A 26,491-nucleotide genomic window follows, 5' to 3' on the forward strand; every position below is an offset into this window, starting at 1 on the left:
GGAGTGGAACCGATTGCCAAGCTCTTCCAAAGAGCCGGCACAGGAATGATGGGCCGAATGCCCTCCTTGTGTGCTGCAATATTCTAACATTCTATGAAAATGAGGATGAGATTATAATAAATAATAATAATCTTTGCATTTGATATAGTGCTTTTCACGTCTTCCAAGCGCTTCACAGAATATGCTGTAAAATGAATTGACTGTATAGTTGTGGGTGAAATGCAGCAGCCAATTGTGCGCAGTAGTATCCCTCAAACAGTCATGGATTGAGTGACCAAATTATTATTGTTTTTTTTTAAGGATTATTATTCCTGGAAAAGCAATCCGCCAATCGACTAACAACCAGTTCCTACCCAGAATCGAACCCAGATCTCTCGCTTTCACTATGATTTTATTGATTTCTTAGTTGAATATGATCAAGGAGGTTCCTCACCGGGTACAGGCTGTATGTTCCTCAAGGTGTGAAAACGAATGGCAAAGCCCTGCCAAAACTCGTTCAGTACATCAGGTCTGAGCACAACAATGCGTATCAGAGAGAGGGAAGTTTGAGAAAACTCCAACACGTAATCAGCTACGGCATCGAGCATTGAATTCACAACGTTACTGGGGTTCAGCTTGCCTTGTCCTACAAAGAAAAACAGGGTCAGTGAGTTCCTATGCTCAAGGATATTTATTTATGTATCAGCCTAACAGACAGATAGACAAAACACTAAATTTGCACACTGAAATATTCTATGTGTTTCGGCAAGATATAAATTAAGATGGTTCCACTAAAAATGAAGAAATGTAATGATCTGCTATTTGCATAGTCTAGGCTGACGCTCCAATGCAGTGATGGGGGGGAGTGGGGCTGCATTGTTGGAGGTGCCACCCTTCGGATGAGATGTTAAACCGAGGTGGTCCCGTCTGCCTGTACAGGTGGACGTTAAAGATCCCATGGCACTATTTGAAAAGAGAAAGAAGTTTCTCCTGATATCCTGGCCAACAACCCCCCAAATAAAACTGGTCATTCATTTCATAATTCCTGTGAAGCTTTAGGACGTCCTAATGTGAGGATTATTAGGAGAATATTGGATCTGATGTTAAACAGTGTCTGCCTGTCTACATGGATGTTAAAGATCCTATGGAATTAACCTAAAAGCGAGTGGCGTGTCTTGGTTAACAGTCATCCAGATGAATTGTTCATTCATATCATGCCTCATAACTTGGCCAACTTGTTTGCCTACACTTGGCAGCATTTACTCATTAAATCCATTGAGACATTTTTGATGTAATAAGCGCTGTATCAGACTCAAGGATTACGCCTGAAACTTACCTGTTCCCATCGCTGGGAAAGAAACTGAGCTTATATTCAGATTTTGACATTGATTCAGTACTTTGCCAATGGATAACTTTGTCTGTTTTACTTGGGTCCATCCACTCAAATGTAGGATGGATTTTACTCTAAGGTTTCCTGCTTTAGTAACTGAAACACTGTCTTTGTTTTGCACTCCTGTGAAAAGAAACAAAATTGGGCTCAAAACATCTACTTGATAATTCATTAAATCGTCCTCCGAATCCCCTACCACACTTAGATAAACTGATAGCCATTTCTCTTAAAAGGACATGCCATTAAAAAAAAGTTATATCTCATATGGAAAAAATGTCAAGCGTTTTCAGAATATAAAAATATTTTAAAAAGAAAACCTCTTATCTATCCCTGGGAATTGTTCGCTGGCCTGAACATTATCCTCTTCAGGTTGGCCACTAACATTTTGGTATGAATTCAGTTTCATTGCTTCAATTTGGCCACATGCAGAGGCAGATATTAACACAGGTCTTTGAGCTCATGGGCTAGGCTGACACTCCAATATAGGGCAGGTCATGCATTGCTGTCCTTTGATAGAGATGTTAAAATGGGATTTTGTCTGTCTGTTCAGTTGAAAGTTATGGATCTCATGGCACTATTTGAAAGAAGTGTTGTTGTGTCCTCGCCGACAATCCCCCAGATAAAATTGATCATTCACTTCATTTCTACTTGTGGAACATCGCTGCACACAAATTGACTGCTGCGCTCGCCTACAATTACACAGTTCCTACACTCTACGGAGAATCTTCTGAAGAGCTTTGAATCATTCAACAATGTGATAAGGTACTACAGACCTCAAATGTAAGGATTATTGTTACTCACCCAGTGACTGACATTCATCCACCACTGATTTTCCGGCTGCTTTCAGAATAGCACCAGAGACACCTGCAAAACACAGAAGTTGGTGAATATTACTGAAAGTCTGGTAACTTTGAGTGACCACAACGGATCTCAACTTTCAGGCACGAGTTATGTGCATACAACCATTAAAGAATCATTACTGATCAACCTATTTCCTCTTCACCCCGAAAAGAATAGGGAGGCGAAATTTTAAATCGGTCAATTAAAATCTTTTCAAATAAATAAAATTGCTGTGTGTTAGTCAATTAGTTATAAAAGATGACTAGTCTGCAGGAGTTGGAGGTTTGGCCTACCCAGTCATTGGGAGTGGCAAGGACTTTCCCATTCAGCTCCTGTTAACCATGTGCTTTACTTTATTGGTAAGCTCCCAACACACTCTGGTGTTCCCAAACCTTGGCTCTCGTCAACCTTGCTTAACACTCTTTGGTATTTGGTAAGCAGGGCGTGTCCTCAAACCATTCTATTCTCTTCTCTATCACGTGTATAAAACGATCAAGTGGACACCTGATTAATGTTATCGAGGCTCACCAGTTTGTAGATTGAGGCTAACATTGTTGGAATTCACAATGGCATCTGTCTTTTCTTTTATGATATCACCTTGGATGAGCTGGACTTTTATTTTGCCGAGTTTTATTTCTACAAGATTCTTTTTCTGAAGGAGAAAATAATGGTACAGAGGTTTATGCATGGATATTCTATGTTAGTTTCTTCCCCACACACTCTCCCAGTCCTCATCCCCTCCACTGAATCTTACCATCCATCCTGATCACCAAAGTCACCAAACTTGCCATCGTTGCTTGTGCTAGGATCACTCCACTGAAACTGTGCAACCCTCACCAAATCCCTCCCCCACCAGTAGTTTTGTAATGTTTCAGCTGTTACTTCATGTGGACAGCCTTCGTGATTTGAGGACGATGAAATATAAGTGGAATCATATTTTAAAACCAAAGTTCAAAGTGTCAATGATGAATTGTGTTGTAAGACATTGTGGTTCTCAGCAGTGTTTCGATGACTTTCGAGTCTTGACTGTAACTCTGGAATACTCTTCCTCTATCCCTCCGCCTTGCCCCTTCCTTGTCCATTTTCAGGTCGCGCCTGAAGACCTTCCTATTCGACCGTGTCTACGGTCACCCCCGCTTCCCCCGGCTTGGCATCGTACTCCGCCACTGTCAAGTGCTCTGGGACACTATTCTACGTGAGGGGCGCTGTGTAAATGCAAGTTGTTGTTGTTGACTCTAATTACATGTGCCTAAGCAGGGAAGGATACTGATCTTGTTTCTAAGCCCCCGCTTTTTTGTTTTACCTCTTGAACCTGCCATTTCAAAGCGTCCACAAACGGGTCGAACATCTTGGCTCAAAGATGTCAATGTAAATAAATTTAATGACCGACGGATTTGTTTGTGACAGATGGTTTTCAAACGCAATCAGCATGCTCTCAATCACGACCTCTGGTTTGAGTCCTCCCGCGCCTGTAGAGGGGAAGGACACAGCAGCAAATTTAGGAACAGGCAAACAGCAGGAAATCATTCAAGCCTGTTCCACCGGTTTATTGGACCACTGTGGATATTTTAATCCAGTTTCTCCTCCTTTTCGCCATATGCCTTAAAGCCATTACTTGGGTTATAACAATAATGCTTGCATTTGATATAGCGCCTTATCATGTGTTCGATGCGTCTCAAAGCGCTTCACAGAATATACTGTAAAGTGAATTGACTGTATATTCTGTGGACGACCTTATATCTAGGACCTTATCATGTCGTAGAAGCATCTCAAAGCACTTCACAGCTGTGAAGTGTCGCGACTGTGTGTTTGAAGACAAACTCGGCAGCCAATTTCCTCTTGCATTTGATTGATCACATCGACGGATCATCTCAAAACGTTTCACAGACCTCAACAATTGTCAACAATACCGTAAAGTGCAGCGAATGGAGTGACTATGTATTTTGTAGGCAAATGTGGGAGCCAGTTTGCATGCAGCAATGTCCCCAAAACAGCCATGAAATGAAATGGCTATTTGTTACCCAGAGAATTGTGTTGATTAACTCTGGATCCTAATAACCCTCAGAATGAAGAAATGCCTTCTAATCTCTACCCTGAATCTTGCGAAGGGAACTGCTTGGCTCTTCATTATACAAACTAGCATGGGAAGGCACCCTGACAATTGTTGAGGTCCCATAAACAGTCACAAATTTTACAAAAGTAAATACAGTATTATATAAGGTCTGGCTATGTGGAGTGGACAATGCAGGGAAGTGGTGGAGTCAGATTACATCAACAAATTTAAAAGAGGAGATTAGATAGCTATTTGGCCCAAAAAAATTAATTGAGAGAATATTAGCATCTTAAAGGGAGTGTCCACTAGCTCTTCACGGGGACTGGAGATAAGCGATGAATACTGACCTTGCCAACGTTTCGCCCACAAAATAGACAGTCAATTCACTTTTCACATATTCTGTGAAACGCTTTGAGACGTCTTGAAGACGTGATAAGGCGCTTTATCAAACGCAAGGATTATTACTGTAGTCCGCATGGCAAGATGAGCATAACAAAAGGAAGAGAGGATGGAGTATTGTTATAGGGCTATTCTGTTTTTCTCTAGCACTGACCGGTTGGATTCTTTCTGTGCTCCTAAGGTTAGTTGTGAAGATACCTTGTGATTCAACAGTGATGAAATCGAAAAGGAATCAGAGAAGTTCAAAGGGCCTTAGATGAATGGTGTTGCCCAACCCTGGGATTTTCAACAGTGTTTTGATGACTCTAGAGCCTTGACTCTAATTACCTGTGCCTAAAGCAGGGAAGGACACTGTCGTCACTTGGAGCCTTTCACATTCCTTCAGCACTTTCTCCACCGAGCTGGTAATGGTGGGCGCGCTGGTCTGACCAACCATGTGTATGATGTGATCACAGTTCAGATTCCCAGGTCCTGTAACAACCACCCCATCGGCAGGCTGAGTACCTAAGGGAAATGATAAATAAAACGCAAAGTTAATTAATTCCAAACTATTTTCTTTTCCCTCCGAAGCTTTTGAGTTCAACCAAATACGTGCAATAATTAGTCAGCGCCTCTTTCAATTGTCTGCTCAATTGTTTGACCATAGCTCCAAAAGCTGCCTCTGCACGGAATTTTGTTTTGGTCAGCCGGGTGTCTGACTTACAGGGAATCCCATCACACTGCTTAAGCATCTCCAAACCAAACTACTGAGAATTGCATATATGTATTGGAAATTGTTTTGTGTTGGGTGTGGGCCTTGGACTCTCTTCCCGGAGAGATGCACCCTGCCTATCTAATACTGAGAGTTTAGTTACAAGCTTGGAGAGAACCAAGGCTTGGGTACTCCAGAGTGTGTGTTGGAATACTGCTGGAGTTTAACTAGCTAAAAGCACCCAGTTTTCCATTGCAATCACCAGCAAGCTTCCTGCTACTTGTCCTGTTTGTTTAGGGCTTTGGTTCCTAGGGAGAACAACAGCTCAGTGGGAAGAACCTTAGCCTCGTTGTGAATGAGATGCTGTCTTAATGTGCATGGGATACTTAATTCCAAAGGTGAATCATGACATGGTCATTACTCCGAAGCTCGCTCCTCTGTTTTGGAGAGGTGAACGACCAATTTATGTGGCAGATGTGCGGCCAGGACAACGGGAGCAACAGCCTTTAATAGTGTCGCAAACCTTTTACCATTCAAGCAGATAGGATCTCAGTTTAACGTGTCAACTCAAAGGGTATTTTCTCTGTACTTTATTTCCAGTTCAAGTTGTGAAATTGATGCAAGCTGTATCTTATGAAAACACGTACATGAGGGAGAAAGGAATAGAATGGTATGGGAGAGGAGATTAGGATGGTTGGAGAATCAAGTAGATGTTACACACCGACCTCAACTAGTTAGGCCAAATGGTCTTTTTCGACATTTTACAGTCTATAGAATTCTGTGCAATTTACATGTCTAATACTCTGCATGCTTGCTAAGGTAATGCCAATCTCCCTGTAACGGTAACTTACCCAGTTTTTTGCATTCATCCACTACGGTATTTCCAGCAGCAGTAAATATTGCTCCAGAGACACCTACAACACCAAGAGGGAACAAGAGTCACGTCATTCTTACACCCATAAAATATACAGTTAATCACTTAACACTATGTTCTGTGAAGCACTTTGAGGCGTCTCGAAAGTGTGATAAGGCGCTATATCAAAAGGTTTATAATTATTATTCTTCTTTCTGGCCTCAGTGTTGTTTTTGTGTGCCATTATTCCATTTCAAAGTTTATATTAAAAAAATTGGTCCTGCAAAGGTGCGAAAGAGAGCTGCTCTCGATAGAAATAAAAACTCCTGCATGCATTATTCTCTTATTCATTCAAATCTCTATTATTTTACGCTTTGCTTCAATAGGGGATAGCATTTCAATTGGCCTCAGTGCACCTGGCTGGGGAGCGAAAATCTCCCAGGGTTCATTCCCATAACACATGGTCTTAGCCTTAAGATTGATCAGAATTTGGGAAAAACAATTGGAAGATGGATTTCTGAAATGTTTTACATTTTAAAACAATAGACGTATGCCTAACACCACACTATGATGCCTTTTACCCTCCCTCACCCAACATAGTCAACCTGTTGACTATCCTCCTCTAAGCTCACTTGTAAAGAATGGCCACTTGGTTGAGATATTTGGTACGTGACAGTATTATACACAGTATTATATACCATCAGAATGTTCTCTTACCGCTATTCAGGTTCAAAGTGGTGTTCGTGGAGTTCACTATAGCTTTAACCGTATCCAAGGTTATGTCTCCCTGCTTTACCTCCACGATTGTCTCGTGGATTTTGATCTGAGTAGGCAGCATTGTGCGTTTGGTAACTGGAGAAGAGTAAAAGAAAGTGCCCTTAAGTTAGCGTTTCACCATGAACTCAGCTCCTGTGAGCTTCCCATTACGTAAAAGAAAGTGCAACCCGACAGAAAATACATAGAGCATACACTATCCGCTGCCATGAAATGAGTGACTCAGAGGTAAAATCGCTAGACTTTTTGCAAAGGAATGTGGGCAAAATACAAAAACGAGAGCTTACAAACGAAAGAAGCCTCAAGCAACGAGTAGCATTTGGGAGGAACTGTTCCACAAGGTTCTTCGCTTTGGGTGTCTGCTGCCACCTTGTGGATTTTGAAGCCTGTCAGACTGTGCAGACGCATCCTTAATGGGTCAATTTGTAGGGTGACTACTTGGCATCAAATTAACCAGGAAATCCAATTCCCAATTTGATCAGCAGTCGTGAGAAGCAAGTGAGAGGACCCGGGTTCGATTCCTGGGCAGGGTGAAACCTTAGGCAAGTTTCCTTATTTGTACGCCTCACGCTGCTGAAACTCTGGTTCACGCCTTTGTCACCTCAAGGCTGGACTATGGGAACTCTCTCCTCGCCGGCCTTCCCGCCACCTCCCTCCACAAGCTGCAGGTCATTCAGAACTCTGCAGCTCGTGTACTGTCCCGCACCAGGCTTCGGGACCACATCACTCCTACCCTCGCTCGCCTCCACTGGCTCCCCATCCCCCAGAGGATTGATTTCAAGATCCTCATCCTCACCTACAAGGCCATTCACGGCCTTGCTCCCTCCTACCTCTCCAACCTACTATCCCCCTACCTACCTGCCCGTACCCTCCGCTCCTCTGGCTCCGGTCTGCTCCACGTCCCCCGCCCCAACCGCCCTACTATCGGTGGTCGGGCCTTCAGCCTCTCAGCCCCGAGGCTCTGGAACTCCATCCCCCAGTGCCTTCGCCTTGCTTCCTCCCTTTCCTCCTTCAAGGCCGGTCTCAAAACCTTTCTCTTTGACCGAGCCTTCAGCTCCCCTCTCGACTCTCTTCCTCCTCCTCGCTCCCTCCCTTCCCTCCCCTCACCCTGACCATTTCCCCCCTCCTCTCTCCCTCCCTTCCCTCCCCTCACCCTGACCATTTTCCCCCCTGCTCGGGTCATGACCCAACTGTGCAGCGCCTTGGGACGTCCTCCTGACGTGAAAGGCGCTCTATAAATGGAATCTTGTTGTTGTTGTTGTTGTTACCTCGCGTTAAGTAGGTTGTTAATCGATTGGCAGATCACTTTTCTGGGGGTAATAATCCCTCCAAATAAAAATAAATAAAAAAACGCCACGGCTGCTTGTGGGACGCTGCTGTGCGCAATTGGCTGCCGCGTTTCGCCCACAAAATAGTCAGTCAATTCACTTCACAATATATTCTGTGAAGCACTTTGAGACGTCTCAACGACGTGATAAGGTGCTATATCAAATGCAAGGATTGTTATTATTATTAAGACAGGAACAGGCATTGAATATTCAGTCCTTCGAGCCTGTTCTTTTATTATATCTAATACCCTTTCCTCCGCTGAAACACTGACTGGACGCTGCTTGTTGCTGCCAATGCTGCAGTGTGCAGCCCATGTACATACAATCAGCAGCTGCCTACAATTCCCCCCAGCCCCAAGAGCGACGCTTACACTGAAACGAAGCCGGAGACAAGGTGCTTGAGGGTGCGACCGACGCTGTTCCCTGAAAAAGAACAATATAAAAAGAGAAGTTGATTATAATTTGTTCACCGATAAATACACAGTCACTACACGATCCCGTGAAGCGCTTTGAGACTTTATTCTAACGTGGAAGGCATGGAATCATAGAAACGTAGAAATTTACAGCACAGAAGGAGACCACCTGGCCCATCGAATCTGCACTGGCTCTCAGAGCAAGGTGTTCGGTCATTCAATTCCACAGTGTTTGACTGTGAGGAGTCTCTGCATCAACATGATTCAATGGGTTGGACTCTCATTTCTTGGGCAAAAAAATCAGGTTCACGTCCCACAGAACGCTGGGCTCACTGTCTAAGTTGACACTCATGTGCAGTGCTAGGGAGAGCGCTGAATTGTCAGAAGTATTGTGTTTCATCTACCTGGGCCATTAGGATGTTAAAGATCTCTTGACGCAATGAGAAGTGAGAGGGAGTTCCCCCCCTAAGGTCCTAGTGGCCAAATATCTTCCAGATAAATTGGTCATTCACTTCATGACTGGGCTGACTGACATTATAGGAGCGACATTAAGGATTATTATTATGAAGATTACCTCAGTGCCTCCACTAGACATTTGCTGTCTTTCATCAAAAAATGTCGCAAAAATATCGTGAACATTTGTTTCAAATGCGACAATATTAATGGTTTTCAGGCTCGAAGCTGTATTCTTCAGGAAGTAATTTTCCATTCCAACAAAGATTGCGTTGATGGCGACTCGGAAATCAATCCCAGCGTTGCCTAAATAAAATCAGAAGCCAATTAATGAAAGTGAGCAGCTGAACGAGTTCAGTGAAACTCGATGAACTGTAGAACAATAGACATTTACCACACAGAGAGAGGCTGCTCATCCCATCGTGCCTGCGCTGGCTCTCTGAAAGAGCTGACAGTTTATTCCCACACTCCTGCTTTATCCACCGATACCCTTTGATAATTCTAGTTTTCAGATGTCTATTTATTTCCCTCTTTAAAGCTAATATGGATTCTGCATCACCCACGGTTCCAATTAGGGCGTACACTGAAGTCCGAGTTTGCCTAAGAAATGCACAATCCTTACACTTAACTTTATGTCTTGTGAAGAATTTTGAGATGTCCTCCCAACTTGAAAGGCACTGTATCAGATGCCAGGATCACCGACATTATATATGGGGCTTCCCACATCCGAATAATCCTCATGGTAAATCCCTCAAATCTATGCCCTTTAGATGCCAATGTGCCCAGTGAGTGAGTCAGTAACCAGAGAAGATCTGGTTATAACATAGGAGGTTTTACCTGTTCCTATGGCGGGGAACGCAACAGTAGCAATGTTCAACTGGTCACATTTTCCGAGAGTCTTTTCTACTGCTGCTGTAATGAGAGGTGCCGTCTTAGGCCCAACCATGTGCACGATATATAAGCACTGCAGCTGCCCACCTCCAGTGACCACAACACCATCATTTGCCTGGGAACCTAGGAAACAAATGGATGAACAGTTAGCCTGACGAGGCTTGGTTCACGATGCTATTAAAATAGGCTCTTAGTAAACACACCATACAAAGGAAAATACATGTGAGGCATATGAGGGAGGATATCTGGTTTGTGATGTGCTGATTTATCACCCAATGTGTCCATGTTGGTACTTGTTCTCAAACGTCATATCTACCATAACCCATTTCCCTGATCATTCCCTATTGTGCTCTCCACTATCGGCTTCTCCTCCGGCCCGGCACCATCACATGTAGTGTCCCTCAGGGCTCTGTACTTGTCCCGTCCTCTTCAATATCTACATGCTCCCTCTTGGTGACATCATCCGTAGACATGGGGTCAACTTCAATATGTATGCAAATGACACCGAACTCTATCTCTCCGCCTCCACCCTCGACTCAAGGCTCACTGCTGTCCTCACAGTCTTCCTGTCGGACATCTAGCCCTGGATGAGAGCAAACTTTCTCCAGTTGAATGTCAACTGCTTGGCTCCCATCAGCGCTTCCATACCTCAGGCACTGACAGCATCACCCTGCATGGATGTACTCTACACCTCATGGAGCCGGTACAGAACCTCAGGGTCCTGTTCGACCCACAACTGTCCTTCATCCCCCACACCTGTGCCATGACCCACTCCTCCTTTCCCCACCTATGAAACATTGCCCGGCTCCGCCACTGTCCCTCACCATAGGCCAACGAGACCCTCAACCACGAATTCATCACATCCACTACGCTCGATTACGCAAACTCCCTGCTTGTCTGCCTCCCCAACTCCACCCTCCACAGGCTGCAGATCATCCAAACCTCTGCAGCCCATGTCCTTTAACCCAGAAAGCAAACCCTTGGTCGTGAAGTGCCGCACCTATCTTCTTGCATTCATCCTTAACAGTACTTCCTGCAGCTTTCAGTATCGCCCCAGACACCCCTACAAAACGAAGGGGAAAAAGCACAGGTTAGAAAGTGTATTTCGCATGGGTCAGTGTGACAGACTTCCAGTTAGTGGGTGACGTTAATCACCTCCAGGTATTCACCTGCTTGAAAGGTATTATATAAGAATTTATTATAATATAATAATCCTTGCATTTGATATTGTGCCTTATCACATCGTCAAAATGCCTCAAAAAGCTTCACAGGATTCACTGCCTACGCTCGACTGGCTCATGCCTTCTGCATGACCCTTGTACTCTACATTCCACCATTGTTGGCCACGCTTTCAGCCACTACACCCCGAAACTCTGGAACACTTTTCCTCTATCCGTTCCCCATCTTTATGTCATGCCTGAAGACCTTCCTATTCGACTGTGCTTACTGTTACCACCACCCGCCCCCCCTTCAGTGTCGTGCTCTGCCACTTTCAAATGCTCTGGGGCGCTACCCTGCGCTATATAAATGGAAATTGTTGTTGTTGCTGGAGTCCTGTCGTTCAGTGGTTAGAGCACTCGCTTCGCAAGCAAGAGACCCGGGTTCAGTTCCCAACCTTGGGCAAGTTTCCTTACTCCACATGCCTGATAATAATCGATCAAGAAAAAAAATAAATAAATTGGTCACTTCAATCCACTACTGTTTGTGAAACACTGCTGTGCGCAATTGGCTGCCTCGTTTCGCACACAATCACTACACTTTACAGTATATTCTGTGAAGCGCTTTGAGACGTCTAATTTTATTATTGATGAGCCAATCGTTATTTTTCTGTGAATTTGCTTTTTGTTCAGTCAAGTCTTTAACACCTTCAGATACCTAAAACCGTGATCCACAGCGGGTATTCAAACCCGAGCAAGAGCTCCACAGGTGTGTGCCACCCACTTACACAGAAACTGGCCCAAAGAGAGACACAGGGAAATTTAGTTTAATCGTGAAACTGTGAATGTAATTGTGAATGGGATTTAAAGTTCAGATTGCAGTTAGCATTTCTGAAAACCTACCGGAATTTAAGTCCAAGCTGTTGTTGTTAGAATTCACTATGGCTTCGGTGCTTTCTTGAGTGATGTCCCCTTTTTTCAGCATCACTGTTTTTCCAGCTATTTGTACTGTCGGGAGGAGCAACATTGCAGGGACAGATGGCACATACCCTGCAGAAAGATCGAAGCGGTCACTCTGAAACAATTCTTATTTGTAAACGCCAACCTCAGCTACATTTCTGGTTGAATGTTTGCGGGGTCAAACTGTGCCAATGACAGGGGAATGCACAGTTTTTCATGATATTAACAATCTCTGTGTCTCTGCAGTGCGATTTCTTTCCAAAAGGAAACTCCTTATTAAAAGTATTTCCAGTTTTGAAATACATCTTAATCAGTTTGGTATCATTGCAATGAACACAATGTGACCCACTCAGCCTCTACTGCCATCTTCAATGTTGTTGACTTAAACCATTATATTCCCCAAACAACCATTATAACACTACCCACAAACTCACTATAACAGTGTTGGGGTCCTGCTAGAGTTTAATGAGCTAAATCCACATTGCTTGCCATCAGCAGTGCCCTGGAATATTGTGAACCCATTTGGCTGAGGAGCCAGAAGACCATGACCACCGCAGAGAGTGGACTTCATTCTGACAATCAATTTGCAAGCATGTAACCTTGCCGCCTTCAACACAGTAGGACACCAGTCTGTTGTGTTCAATTTTTAATGGAATGGGGGAAGCGAGGCCAGGAAAGATAAGCGGGAGAGATCGGGACTGGGAGGGGGGGGGGGGGGCAGATAACTAAAAAGAAGAAAGCAAATGCACACAGAGGAGGAAGATCAAAAAGACAATGGTGTCATTGGAAAGGCATCGAGTGATTAATAAATAATAATTATCATAATATTATATCCATATAATATTGTACTGTTATAATAATGGCTCAGCATCGTGCTCCGCCACTGTCAAACGCTCTGGGACGCTACCCAGCCTGAGGGGCGCTATATAAATGCAAGTTGTTGTTGATTGCTAATTGTGAGGCTCGAGAAGGGAGTTGGGTGGAACGTGCAACAGCATCGGAAAATCAATACAATAGGAGAATGTAAATCACGGAAGGCTGGACCATTGCCACATTTACCATGAGGGTGATATAAGCACACGTTTGCACCCACGCACAGTACACACCAAAATATTACCTTGTTTTAAAGTTGTTGGCATCTGCCTGCTTTTCTTGAGACATGCATCAACTTTCTGAAGGAAAGGAATAAAAACACGTTAATATTTCCAGTTGCTGAGCGTGGGCAGAGGATGTCAAGACGGGACAATCCATGGGCCCTTTTTATTCCATCAGATAGTTTGATATAAACTGTTATAACAGTCTATCAAGAGTCTCAAGTATGTATGCCACGTACACATGGAAATTTCACTGTGTCTGGAATGGAATATGTACTTTTTTCCTCAGAGGGACGCTCCCTGCTTACCTCAATCCAGGGAGCATTAGGTGAGCGAGAAGCAAGGCTTGGGGCCCTCACAGGTGAGCATTGGGGGGGGTAAAGAGCTGGTGTCTAACCAACAGTGTAAATTCTATGTGAACAGAATCCGGTGAAGCTGTGAATAACAGATTCCAGCCAACAAAAACAAAATGCTGCACTTACGTTGATAGAATCTGCTGAAACGACCATCATTTGAGCCATCTCTTTGAATTTGTTGGCCGTGGATCCGTCCTTCTCAACCAAGTGGATGTGCTGGAGATACTTATTCTTGCTTTTGGTTTCTTTGCAATTCTCCAGGATTGCGGTTAGGGTCTCCCTCACACGTTGGTCGAGGGTAGAGCCGGGCCGGCCTAGTGTGGGGAATGCGATGGATTGGCATTGGTTGACCTCAGCGGTTTCCAGGCAATTCATGACCACACTCTGTAGGTTGCCCACAACTGGGTTTACACCACTCCCCACCCCTGGTGTCACCGCCAATATCAGCTCTTTAAAGGGTAAGGTTCCCGCGGAGATGGCTAGTGCAGTCTCTTCCGTCAGCGCTCCCATTATGCTCTTAATATCATTGATCATCTCTGGCACATCAATCCCTGTAGCGGTGAGGATCGCCTTTGTAACCCCGGTGACTGGATCCGAGCAATTACATAGTTGACAGACGACAGCATCAGCCCTCTGATGTAGGATGTCCTTCTGCCAGATGGTCAGACTGAGCCCATTGGGTAGCTTGTGTTTGCTAAGACATGTTGAGGTCTCGTTGGTGACAAACTCCAATACACACATACACCCATTGTCTCCTGCCTTCACCTTAAGGGAATCGTTTTGCTTGATGAGAGCCAAAGCCTCTCCTGGTTTGTCGTACGTGAACGTTTCAGACTGAATTGACAACAGCTCCTTTTTGATGGCAGAAACGGCGGTATTTAAGTTCTCCGCCGTCCCTGTGACCTTCAATCCTGTGGGAAGAGTTCTGACAGGGAGTAGGGATATTCCTTGGTTCTTGAGGTCCAGCAGCTCTGACAGATCCAGGCAGTTCTCCACAAAATCCACCTGCTCCTTGGTGGCAGGGATGAATTGTGAGCTCAGCCGCTTCTTGTCCAGGTAATCGCACAATTTGATCTTGATATCAGTCACCATGTTGGTAAAGCCAGTCAACATCACCGAGCCCGGGTTCTTCAGCAATTCAATTCTGCAGCCCTCGCTGCTAGACTTGGCCTCAGCTTCCAGCTCACCGAGAAACACCTTCCAGCCATCACCCTCAGTGACTGCGATTTGCTCTGGCGTCAGATTGAGTGTCTCATCTCCAAACACCTGCTTTAATTTATCTTGGGCTTTCTGCACATCCCCCTCAATGGCTAAGATGTCAAGCTTGCCTTTCAACACCAAAGTGGCTTTGATATTATTTGGAACAAAGTGAATCTGAGCCACTTTCTCCAGATCCAGAGTGCGTATGAAGCCTTCAAGAGTTGGGGACAGACCCAGAGGCCTGTTTCGTAGCTGGGACTGAAACGAGTTGATGCAGGTGAGAGCGAGTTTGACTTTCTTTTTCACTCCTTTCACCGTTAAGACCGGCGGTGACTTACTTCTGGATAACTTCACTTCTTGAACGTCGTTCTTGATGTGATTGAACACAAAAGCTAACTCTACAGCCCTTGCAAATTGGATCTTTTCTTCAACGATGGTTCTCTCCTGCTCTATCTCGTCCTTTGCCTTCTTCAAGATGTCCCGCATTTTCCTGGATGTTTCACAAACAATTTCTTGTTTTCCGACCATAATGATCTTCTTGGTTTGATCTGAGTATTGGAGGTCCATCCACGGCGATCTCAGACCCCTGCATTTGTTCTTCACCTTGTCCCAAAGCTCAGCGTCTGCTGACTCCTCCTTGTAGTCAAACCTGTTGATAAATTCCTCCACTTTATCTTCCACGTTCTTTCGCCACTTCTTGGCAATCTTGAAGTACAGTTGGGTATTTTCATTGACGGAAGGTTTCAGAACAAAGTGGTTCCCTTGAAAGGTGTAACTGCAATAAACAGACTTTGCAATTTCATCCAAATCTTGTATGCATCGTCTTTCCTTCTGGAGGTGCTGTAACACACAGGGATTGACAGCGATCGTGAATTCCTCAAGGTGGTTTATAGGAATCGGATCATTGCTCCTGTAGACAGGTGCACCCAGAGATGGGTAATGTGGATTAACAGTCAGCTGAGTTTCTTTGTGATCTTTATCAACCAATCTTCTTACCACTGTGGAAATAAAATGAAACCCCGTCAAAATAACTGAAACCTGCACCGAAGAGATAGTCTTTTCATAAACAATTTAAAGACAGATCGGTGGCAGGGAAGAGAGGGCAAGGCAGGGGGGACAGAGGCATGAGTTCCAGAGGTTAGGGCGAAGTCACCAGCAGTCTAAGGGTTAAAAGCGTTACGTTTGCCACACAAAGTTGGTTCTAAAAAATATTGTACATTACCCTTTGGGTCTTCAAACTGGAGAATAGCAGTACCCTCCTGTCTTTTGACAGACATCTCGGCTAGCACTCCACCTCCACTGCGCTTTTGGTTGGAGAAATACAAGCGCAGGAAGTCATCGGAATGGGTGGGCTGAATACCCTCCACATACACAGTGTCTGTGCTCTGCAGATATTCAGCACTAATGCGGTTGTTAGCAAATAACTTCTGATAACAATTCAGTACAAAGCTACGAGAGTCTGAAAAGGCAACAGAAGAGAAGGCTCATTATGAATTGCCCCACTCTCTCCCCCCCCCACCCCCCCATCACATCAATCATCGACTCTTGTCGAAGTTACTGCCTCGCAATGCAAACTCCCCCCCCATACCAATGTTGCTTGGCTGAGTCCCGAATCTCAAATGGCAGTTTCCCGGCTACTTACAAAGTGTGTGAGTTGGGATATCTCAAGGCCATCAATAAAGCAACAGAAAAAGCTTGAATTGTTATATTACTGGCACGATCACAAGATCAGTTCGGGCGAAGAACACCCTTGTCTCCATCTGATCTCACCTCTCCAGAACAGCCACTCTCCCCATCCTCCCATCATAGCATCAAGCTGCATCTTTTTAAACAAGTCCCAGTGTCCTGGCCTCACTTACAGTTGGGTCCTGAAATTGGCCTTTGCAACTAGACCATCAGGTCTAAATCCAGATCGCCTCAAGACCCTCCTCCTTGACCATGCCATCGGAAACCCCCCTTCCCCCCCCCACCCCCCGACCCCAGCTCGGGTCTGAAATGCTATACTCCGTCCAGCGCCTTGAGACGTCCTCCTGACGTGAAAGGTGCTATACAAATGTAATCTTCTTGTTGTTGTTAGATGATCTATATCCTCCTTGGTGCGCTCGAAAATATTGTTGTGAGTTTGCTTTTTCAATCCCATTTAAAATGTCATGCACTACTATAAGGTCCCGTGTGAGACAGACGTCTTCTCTCAAGACTGACCTATTTCTGTTTGAAATACAACGACCAGGGTTTCATCGTCACCCAAGAGTTCGATGGAGTGCTCTGCATTGCCGCTGCAGTTGTCCAGGTACAGTGAGATGTGGTCCAACCTCGCTGAGCCATCGAAGCCCTTCAGAACAAATGCTTGGAGTTCTCTCTTTGTATTGTAGGCTTGCACTGTCAGAATGTTGCCAAGCACCTTGTGCTGTTTCCTCGAGAGAATCTTTTCCCGGCCTGTAATCAGAGATCACAGACCATCACCATGCTTATCCTAACCAAACTGAGAGTTCCACATATGTGAGCCACCTAAGTATTTCCCTCTGTCTGGGATGGATTGTGCACTCTTTACTCTGAGGGAACCACCTAATTCTAGACAGTATTTGGTGCACGTTTTGCAAGAGCCAAGGCTTGGGAACCCCAGAGTGTGTGTCAATGTAGCCGCGAAAAACACATGGTTTCCCATTGAAAGCATTGTCTGGCAAGCTTCCTGCTACTTGTCCAGCTGGGTCATCCTACACATTTGGGATTTGTCTTACGGGGTTCATAATGGAAAGAATCCCTTCCCACCGTGACTAGTCTGTTGCTACCAAGTTCCACCAACACGACAGACTGGCTGGTCAGACATTGCCAGTGCCCTGGAAGACTGTGGAGCCATCTGGCTCAGCAGCTAGCCACAGATCACAGAGGATTGACTCCATTCTGACATCCCATTATCAACACATCACCTCGGAGCCAGCTCTGCTCTAAGGAGACCCCTCTTACCTCTGAGAGGAGGTAGCTCTCCAAGACGCTGAGTGCCTGAAGGGTTCTATATAAATACAGGTTATTGTACCTCCTCTCTCCCCCTCCACCCAAGGATGATAGTAGCATCTGAATCACAGGGTGCAAGGTTGAAGCTACACTCTAGGACTGGATTATTCATGAGTTTTTGGGGGGCGAGAGGAATGCACAATGAGGATGGGGGTGTTAGGCTTGTGGAGCCCATGTTATTTCTTCCTCTCATCCTGTAGCTACCAATAGAGACATTTACCGTCTTTGGAAGGACAGATGACAAACCAGGAGCTTTTCCCCTTTTCCGAGACTTTTGTGTCTTCTGCAATGTTTTCAAAATATAGCATGATGACCTCTGTTGAAATTGGAGTCTCAGAGGTGACCATGAACGCAGCTGGGGACTGATCTGAGAGAGAAAAGTATACATATTTAAAGGCAATTTTTCCCTGTCCAGTTATTTTCTAGGAGCTGCAGCACAAACTAACAAGTAAATGATAATAATAATAATCCTTGCATTTGATCCAGCTCCTTATTGAGTCTTTGAGATGCCTCAAAGCGCTTCACACAATATACTGTAAAGTGAATTGACTGTATATTTTGTGGACGAAATTGAGCACAGCAATGTTCCGTAAACAGTCGTTCGAGTGATCAAATTATTATTTTTTTGTAAAAATTTTTGAACGGTTCATAACCCATGAAAAGCAATCCACCAATCAACCAACAACTGGATTCCTACTTACTGATAGGCAAATAGAGGCGTGTCGAGTAAGGAAACTTGCCTAACATTTTGCCCTGCCTGGAATTGAACCCAGGTCCTCTTGCTTCCAAGGCGAGTGCCTTAACCAGTATGCTACAGGACTCTATTAGAATATGATAATAATCATCCTTGCTTTTGATCTAGTAAGTTATTACTTTACAGTATATTCTGTGAAGCGCTTTGTCGAAGACATGATAAGGCGCTATATCAAATGGCGCTTTAACATATAGACTATGGACGGTTGTGTTTGTGGTAGTGAGGTTTGTACCTGAGTCTCCTTTTGGAGTGTCTGATGCCCCTGCTGAGCTCTGTATAGAGAAAGCAGACAAAAAGCACAGCTAACATTACATTACTCAGCAAAATGAATAATAATCCGTGCATTTGATGTAAAGCTTGTAACGTCATTTAACTGTATGTATAGTGGCTAATTTGCAGACAGGTGGTTGAGGCCAGGATGCTGGGACTCTACACCAACAACAAATTACATGTGTATAGCGCCTTTCACGTCAGGAGGACATCCCAAGGCGCTGGACAGTCAGGGATTCTGACCCGAACTGGTGATTGGGATCAGGAGGGTTGGAGGGCGGGGAGGGTAGGGGTAGGAGGGTGACTGAAGGCACGGTCGAATAGGAGATTCTTGAGATGGGCCTTGAAGGAGGCATGGGAGAGAACTCATTAAAAAAGCAGCTCGATACTGTGCCGCGAGGATGATATGATGAGTGTTCTGGGACGAGATCAGACAGGCTGGAGGGCCTTCTTCATCCGCACCGATCTTGTGATCTTGTGAAATACGCATCGGATGTATCTTAACCACTCACCTGCTCGGAAGTTTTGTCATTCTGTGCGCTGGCCTGGAGGCTGTTGGTTTCTGTCGCTGGCTTCCTGGGACTGAACTCTTTCTTTTTCACCGGATTGTCTTCTTCAAACAGCGTGACGCGCAGCTGAATGAACTCCGATCCCGAAAGTTTGACCTTGTGTGATTCCTTCTTCAAAACATTTTGCTGCACTGTTGACACAGGACAACACTCAAAAAGTCAGTGATTTGGTGAGAATAGATTCCCCCCCACCACCCCCAGTGTCGTCTTCCACCTGTGCTATAGAGCAGCAACAACTTTATATAACGTCCTTCATGCAGGGTAGCATCTTGGAGCGCTTAACAGTGGCCGAGCCTGATGCCGAGCTGGAGGGAAGGAGGAGGTGACCGTTAGCACGGTCGAAGAGGAAGGTCAAGTGTTATCTGTAAGATGGAGGGAATTGAGGAAGAGAGTTCCAAAGTTTGGGGGTGTAGCGGTTGAAAGCACGACAGCTGATGGTGGAGCGGAGGGGACAACAACAACAACAAGATTCCATTTATAAAGCGCCTTTCACGTCAGGAGGACGTCCCAAGGCGCTGCACAGTTGGGTCATGACCCGAGCAGGGGGGAAATGGTCAGGGTGAGGGGAGGGAAGGGAGGGAGAGAGGAGGGGGGAAATGGTCAGGGGGAGGGAAGGGAGGGAGCGAGGAAGGGGAAGAGAGTCGAGAGGGGAGCTGAAGGCACGGTCAAAGAGAAAGGTTTTGAGACCGGCCTTGAAGGAGGAAAGGGAGGAAGCGGCGAAGGCACTGGGGGATGGAGTTCCAGAGCCTGGGGGCTGAGAGGCTGAAGGCCCGACCACCGATGGTAGGGCGGTTGGGGCGGGGGACGTGGAGCAGACCAGAGCCAGAGGAACGGAGGGTACGGGCAGGTAGGTAGGGGGATAGTAGGTTGGAGAGGTAGGAGGGAGCAAGGCCGTGAATGGCCTTGTAGGTGAGGATGAGGATCTTGAAATCAATCCTCTGGGGGATGGGGAGCCAGTGGAGGCGAGCGAGGGTAGGAGTGATGTGGTCCCGAAGCCTGGTGCGGGACAGTACACAAGCTGCAGAGTTCTGAATGACCTGCAGCTTGTGGAGGGAGGTGGCGGGAAGACCGGCGAGGAGAGAGTTCCCATAGTCCAGCCTTGAGGTGACAAAGGCGTGGACCAGGGTTTCAGCAGCGTGAGGGGTGAGGTAGTGCCGTAGTCTGGCGATGTTCCGAAGACAAGGGACGAGGGACAAGTAGGAGGCCCCAGCCAGCTGAGCGGAGGTGGTGGGTGATGGGAGTGGGAAGTAAGCAGGTCAGAGAGCTAGGGAGTGAAGGGATTTGTAGATGAGCGTGAGGATCTTGAAGCTGAACCGTTCTGTGATAGGGAGCCAGTAGAGCAAACAGGAAGGTAAGGGGCTTGTGTGGAGTATAGAGGGCCTGTTTCCATGCCACATCATTCTATGTAACTGTGTAGTTCTGTGTTTTTATATGTAAAAAAAAGGATAAATATCTGGAAAAGAACCTGAACGAAGATATTATTTTTAAAATAACAAAAATCAAACAAGGTGTAATAGGTGCGTCAGGGAAATGCTAAAAATGTGGTGAAAGAATGGAGGAATGAGATTGAGAGTCTAACAGAGCTGCCGCAATAATAATAATAATAATAATAATAAGCCTTGCATTTGATATAGCGCTTTTCACGTCGGGAGGATGTCCCAAAGCGCTTCACAGAACACACTGTAAAGTGAATCGACTGTATATTTGTGGGCGAACGCGGCAGCCAATTGCGCACAGCAATGTCCCACAAACAGTCGTAGATTGAAAATGACCAATTTTATTATTGTTTGTGGTTTTGGAGGGATTATTATTAGGCTCTGTGTGGAGTAAGGAAACTTGCCCAAGGTTTCGCCCTCTGCCTGGAATTGAACTCAGGTCTCTCACTTGCAAAGTGAGTGCTCTAACCACTGAGCTGCAGGACTCTGCAATACCACAAGCAGTGGAGCGGGTTTGTCAAGCTGACTGGCATTCTTTTCGTCCAGTGCAAAATGAGACAGGGGGAGGGGGGAGTCTAGAGAGGGTGGGGGGGTGAATCCAGAAGGGGGAAACATCTACAGCAAAACAATCTAAAAGAGAGGGGGAAGAAATCTGTTTATTATTTAATTAATGATTACACAATGCACCAATTTGGATGTTAAAGAATTGGTTCCTTATTGCATTTCTACATTAATAAACATCCAAAAAACAACCCACTATCGCAAGACGCAAAACAATGTTAGTAATCAGGTTTCCGAGGATGAGTAATGATCAGTTACCATATCTCCTGGGAGAGCAGCTGGGAGTCGGTCAGATCTATGTCTTACTGATACTGACTAAAACTCCTTCTTTTATACCCCAAAAATCTGGCTTCTATATGCAGAGAGGCCGTTTATCAGAGAACTTGTTTGTGACCCGTGTCTTCATGTTCTTACCCCCAAAGTATGCCAATTCCTGTTTCTTTTATGAGTGGGGTTGAGCAGTCATTGTCATTCATTGTGTTAATCAATATAAGGTCTCTAAATTGATGACCAATCATTACTGGCACATTAGCACAAGGTAGTTGATTAACACACCCCAAATTTACAATATTTTCCCCACCTTATTGAGGAGTTTGGTGTATACTGTACTTGCCGCTGATAACAATAATAACTTGCATTTATATGGTGCCCTTCACAAGGGTAGCGTCTTGGACCTCTCGGGGTTATAAAGATAAGCCTAAATGGAGATATTAATAAATAAAAATTCCATTTGACATAGCACCTTTGACTCTGCTATAAAGTGTAGTGACTGGGTATTTTGTAGGCTAAAGCAACAGCCAATTTGTGCACAGCACAAAATTCCCACAAACAGCCATGAAGTGCAATCATCAATTTTATCTGGGGAGATTGTTAGCCAGGACATCAGGAGAAACTCCCTTCTCTTTTCCCAATAGTGCCTCAGGACCTTTAACGTATCTTTCACGTAGTTATATTTTTATCGCTAAGTTAAAATTAGATTTCATGCCAAACAGATACAAGGAGGATATAGCCAGAATAACAGTGAGTCACTCCTTTCACAGAAACGTCTCCAGGCACTGCGAAACAAAACTAATTAGAAATGAAGTGAATGTTACGCATTTGATATAAGAGCAACCCCAACTTGAGCTTGCATAGCGCCCTTCATGATTGTCTCAAAACGCTTCACAGGGATTTTACTATTACGTGTAGTGACTGCATTTTTGTCGATATACGTTGGTATTGGCGACAAATGCTGTCGCTAATCTGTGCCAATCCGAGAGATGAGACACTTCATTCATTTTGTTTTGGTTTGGTAAGGCGGATTTAATGAAGGAATTTTAGTTCAAACATCCAGAAAGAATTTTTTTTTTTGAAATAGCGATGGAGACAGAGACGGAGACAGGGATATAAACAGGTAGCGATACCTGCCTTTCACCTCTCAGGTAGATTAAGGTCAAACGACAATTGGCCTCAGAATAGCCTCCTCCCCCTCGCCCTTTCCCATCCTGTTCCATTTCCCACCCCCTCCCCTTGGTTTTGAGTTTGATAATTCAGTTCCTGAGCACCATATCATGAATTCCCGCTCAAAGTGCGTGCGGAGTCTCTCTCTTACTGGGCAAAGATCTCGGAGAATCGTGCAAGTTAAAAGGTTTCTTTGGGATCCGCAAACTGAAATCACCCCCTGCCCTAAAGATCTAAACACAGCGCAGAGTCTGACAAGCTGACTGCCTTATCTGAAGAGGAAGTCACAATCAGATATCAGTCAGTCGCGGTTGCTCGTACTCTTGCCCCTGAGCCAGAAGGTAGTGGGTTCAAGCCCCCGCCGTCAGGACTTTAAACTCTGGGGAAGCACTGCTCAATGCCGATCGTTCTGTCTTCCCCCACATCTACAAAATTCCCCGACTCAGCCACTGCCTCACCCCTCAGGCTGCCGAAACCCTCATACACGCATCCGTCACCTCAAGGCTCGACTACAGAAACTTCCTTCTTGTCGGCCTCCCCAACTCCTCCCTCCGCAAGCTGCAGATCATCCAGAACTCTGCGGCTCGCGTCCTCTCTCGCACCAGGCTCCGTGACCCCATCACCCCCACCCTTGCCTGGCTTCACTGGCTCCCCATTCCTCAGAGGATAGAATTCAAAATCCTCGTCGTCACTTTCAAGGTCCTCTACAGTCTTGCCCCCTCCTACCTCTCTGTCCTGCTGACCCCCTATCAACCTGTCCGCTCTCTCCGCTCAGCAGACTCCCGCCTGCTCCATGTCTCCTGCCCAACCTGCTCTACCATTGGCAGCTGGAGTTTCAGCCTCTCTGCCCCCATCCTTTGGAACTCCATCCCACTATCCCTTCGCCTCGCTCCCTCTCTTGCCCCCTTCAAAGCACGATGCAAGACCCTCCTTTTTGACTGTGCCTTCAGCCGCCCTCCTAACCCCTCTGTCATCCCTCATCCTAACCCTGCCCCCCGCCCCTCACCCCCCACACTCGGGTCCTGATCCTCGACTGTTCAGCGCCTTGGGACATCCTCCCGACGTGAAAGGCACTTTGCAAATGTCATTTTCTTGTGGTTGTTGTTGCCGCGTTCGCCCACAAATATACAGTCAATTCACTTTACAGGGTGTTCTGTGAAGCGCTTTGGGACGTCCTCCCGACGTGAAAAAGCGCTATATCAAATGCAAGGATTATTATTATTATTATTATAGTCAGGTGGACATTAAAGATCCCATTACATTAATCGTAAAGAGAAGGGATCTTCTCCCTTTGTTCTTGCCGATCATCGATCCTCCAATGAAGTAATTCAGCACTATTCAAAAATAGAATGGAATTTCCCCCTGTATCTTGGCCAGCAATTCTTACACAATCACTACCCTTTACAGTAAAATCCTGTGAAGCGCTTTGAGATGACTCAGTGAGACGCGATAAATCGCCATAAAAACGCAAAGGATTATTATTATTACAGTATTTATACAATACAGATTCGGCAGAATCATACTTCATCGACTGGGAGAGAAAATTAAAAAACGATCGTTCTGCTGTGTGAAGACTGCGCCGAGTGGCGTGAATGGAGTCCTGTAGCTCAGTGGTTACACCAAGGCTTTGGAAATCACTCGCTTCGCAAGCCAGAGACTTCGGTTTGATTCCCGGCACAGGGTGAAACCTTGGGCAAGTTTCCTTACTCCACACGCCTGATAATAATCCCTCAAAAAAAACATTAAAAATTGGTCATTTCAATCCATGACTGTTTGTGGGACACTGCTGTGCACAATTGGCTGCCGCATTTCGCTCACAAATATACAGTCAATTCCCTTTACAATCTATTCTGTGAAGCGCTTTGAGACGTCGAGAAGACGTGAAAAGCACTATATCAAATGCAAGGATTACTATTATTATTATATTCTTACCTTCCTCGACTCTGAAATACACCAAGGCTTTCCCAGGGTCCTGATGTACTTTGACCTCACACTCTCCGCCTCCAGATTTCCTTTTGCTTTGGAAATAAATGGAAAGTTTATTCCTTATTGAGTCCACATCCAGATCTGCAGGCAAACCATCCACCAGCACAGGAAATTCTGCCATTTCTCCCTGTTTCTCCCTTCCCCTTCTCCACTTCACCAGGGAGGGATAAAGCCCTCAGGCTTCAGTCCAGCCTCAAACAACGAAGTTCCTCAGAACAATTTTGTTTGGCGTTTCCTTAAAAAGTTTGTTAAAACTCTCAAATCGACTGCTGGCAGGAAATACATCTCCTCCTGTGTTAACTTTATCTTAACTGAAACTGAAAGTTGAAAATGCACTCAAATATAATATTTAGCCACCTCCCAAATCACATGGGCTGAGGTGGGGGCGTGGGGGCAGTACATATTGTAGGATTCTGTAATGAATGTGTCAAATAATTATATTTGCGATGCTTATATTTTTGAGACCTATAATCGATCTCATAGGATATGATGGGACCTGGTTGTGAGTAGCTTCACAGGGGATCCTTTCTCAAGGATGGGAAACAACAGACTGTTTTTAAACAGCAAACTGTTTTCATTCCTTACCAATCATTTTCTCATGGAAAAATAGTCTGCAGCTGTTTTAACACAGGAGAGCGCTGGCAGCATCAGCCTCCACGGCTGCACACTCAACCTCACTAAGTCAGTCAGGAACCTGGGTGTCTTGTTTGACCCTGAGCTGTCCTTTCTTCCCCACATCCGCGCCATGACCGGCACTGTCCACCACCCCGCCCCCATGCTCGGGCCACGACACCTGACTGTTCAGCGCTTTGGGATGTCCTCCTGACATGAAAGGTGCTCTATAAATATAATTTTGTTGTTGTTGTATTGCCTTTTTTTATATAAAGGAACCGTCTTGCAAAAGACAATAAGTGAAAGGTCACCTACCCAACTGTATAAATGGTGATCGATTCAAAAAGAGAATCAACAACAACAAAATTATATTTGTAAAGCGCCTTGTTGTAAAAGAGTCAGACATACACAATGTTATATTTCAATAATATTCTTTATGGGCCGGAGAGACAGTGCACAGGAGTATACACGTGGTAAGGTCTCTGCTATAACAGAGATTCTGAGACCTTTTATAGATCAATACCAACGGGGTCCATAGGATGACGAAACAGGTCTTTTGCCATACCAAGTAAATTAATCAGGGTTGCAAGACAAGGACTATCCTGTTATCTAAAATCAATCAAGATCCTGGGACAATGGTTGTCTTAACTTCTGAGGTCATGCAGGAATCAGCAGATGTTCAGGGTGCTGTTTTCCTGGACTATGGACCACTCGATAAGGGTATACAAATATAGGGATCTATCCGGTGATCAATTCTGACAATGGGGAGTAGGGACACCAGGGCAAAGGTGGCCTCCCATGTGTGCAGGACGTCTGGTTCTTGCTGGTCCTTACTCCCTTGAGGCCTTTTACTCAGCATGTTTTGTTCTGATAGTCTGACCGACGTAGGATCCAGACAAGAAGGGGTCTTGACCATATAAGGTCATAAGGTACAATTAACGTTAGTTATGGTATAAAGAAAATATACCTATGTTAGTGTATTTACTTTATAGAGATATATTTAATATAGATATGGTTGCA

General features: G+C 45.2%; 1 protein-coding gene across 1 annotated transcript in view; it reads right to left on the reverse strand.

Annotated features, from left to right (window-relative positions):
• Positions 1-25,146, reverse strand: part of parp14rs3 (poly(ADP-ribose) polymerase family member 14-related sequence 3) — a 46,610-nt gene extending 21,464 nt beyond the window's left edge. Inside the window, exons 1-22 of the mRNA XM_042336201.1 lie at positions 24,806-25,146; positions 19,380-19,567; positions 18,830-18,869; positions 18,064-18,210; positions 17,034-17,267; positions 16,054-16,290; positions 13,758-15,829; positions 13,299-13,353; positions 12,125-12,271; positions 11,065-11,127; positions 10,011-10,187; positions 9,295-9,479; positions 8,679-8,730; positions 6,923-7,057; positions 6,204-6,266; positions 4,989-5,165; positions 3,547-3,678; positions 2,964-2,971; positions 2,738-2,861; positions 2,171-2,233; positions 1,316-1,492; positions 434-625 (exon numbers count right to left, since the gene is read on the reverse strand). Of these exons, the coding sequence (XP_042192135.1) occupies positions 434-625; positions 1,316-1,492; positions 2,171-2,233; positions 2,738-2,861; positions 2,964-2,971; positions 3,547-3,678; positions 4,989-5,165; positions 6,204-6,266; positions 6,923-7,057; positions 8,679-8,730; positions 9,295-9,479; positions 10,011-10,187; positions 11,065-11,127; positions 12,125-12,271; positions 13,299-13,353; positions 13,758-15,829; positions 16,054-16,290; positions 17,034-17,267; positions 18,064-18,210; positions 18,830-18,869; positions 19,380-19,567; positions 24,806-24,980 (4,843 nt within the window). The 5' untranslated portion in view covers positions 24,981-25,146. The remainder of the gene's footprint in view (positions 1-433; positions 626-1,315; positions 1,493-2,170; positions 2,234-2,737; positions 2,862-2,963; positions 2,972-3,546; positions 3,679-4,988; positions 5,166-6,203; positions 6,267-6,922; positions 7,058-8,678; positions 8,731-9,294; positions 9,480-10,010; positions 10,188-11,064; positions 11,128-12,124; positions 12,272-13,298; positions 13,354-13,757; positions 15,830-16,053; positions 16,291-17,033; positions 17,268-18,063; positions 18,211-18,829; positions 18,870-19,379; positions 19,568-24,805) is intronic.
• Positions 25,147-26,491: the final 1,345 nt, after the last annotated feature.

This window comes from Callorhinchus milii, unplaced genomic scaffold, assembly GCF_018977255.1.
Source record: "Callorhinchus milii isolate IMCB2004 unplaced genomic scaffold, IMCB_Cmil_1.0 Scaffold6, whole genome shotgun sequence".
Taxonomy (NCBI): domain Eukaryota; kingdom Metazoa; phylum Chordata; class Chondrichthyes; order Chimaeriformes; family Callorhinchidae; genus Callorhinchus; species Callorhinchus milii.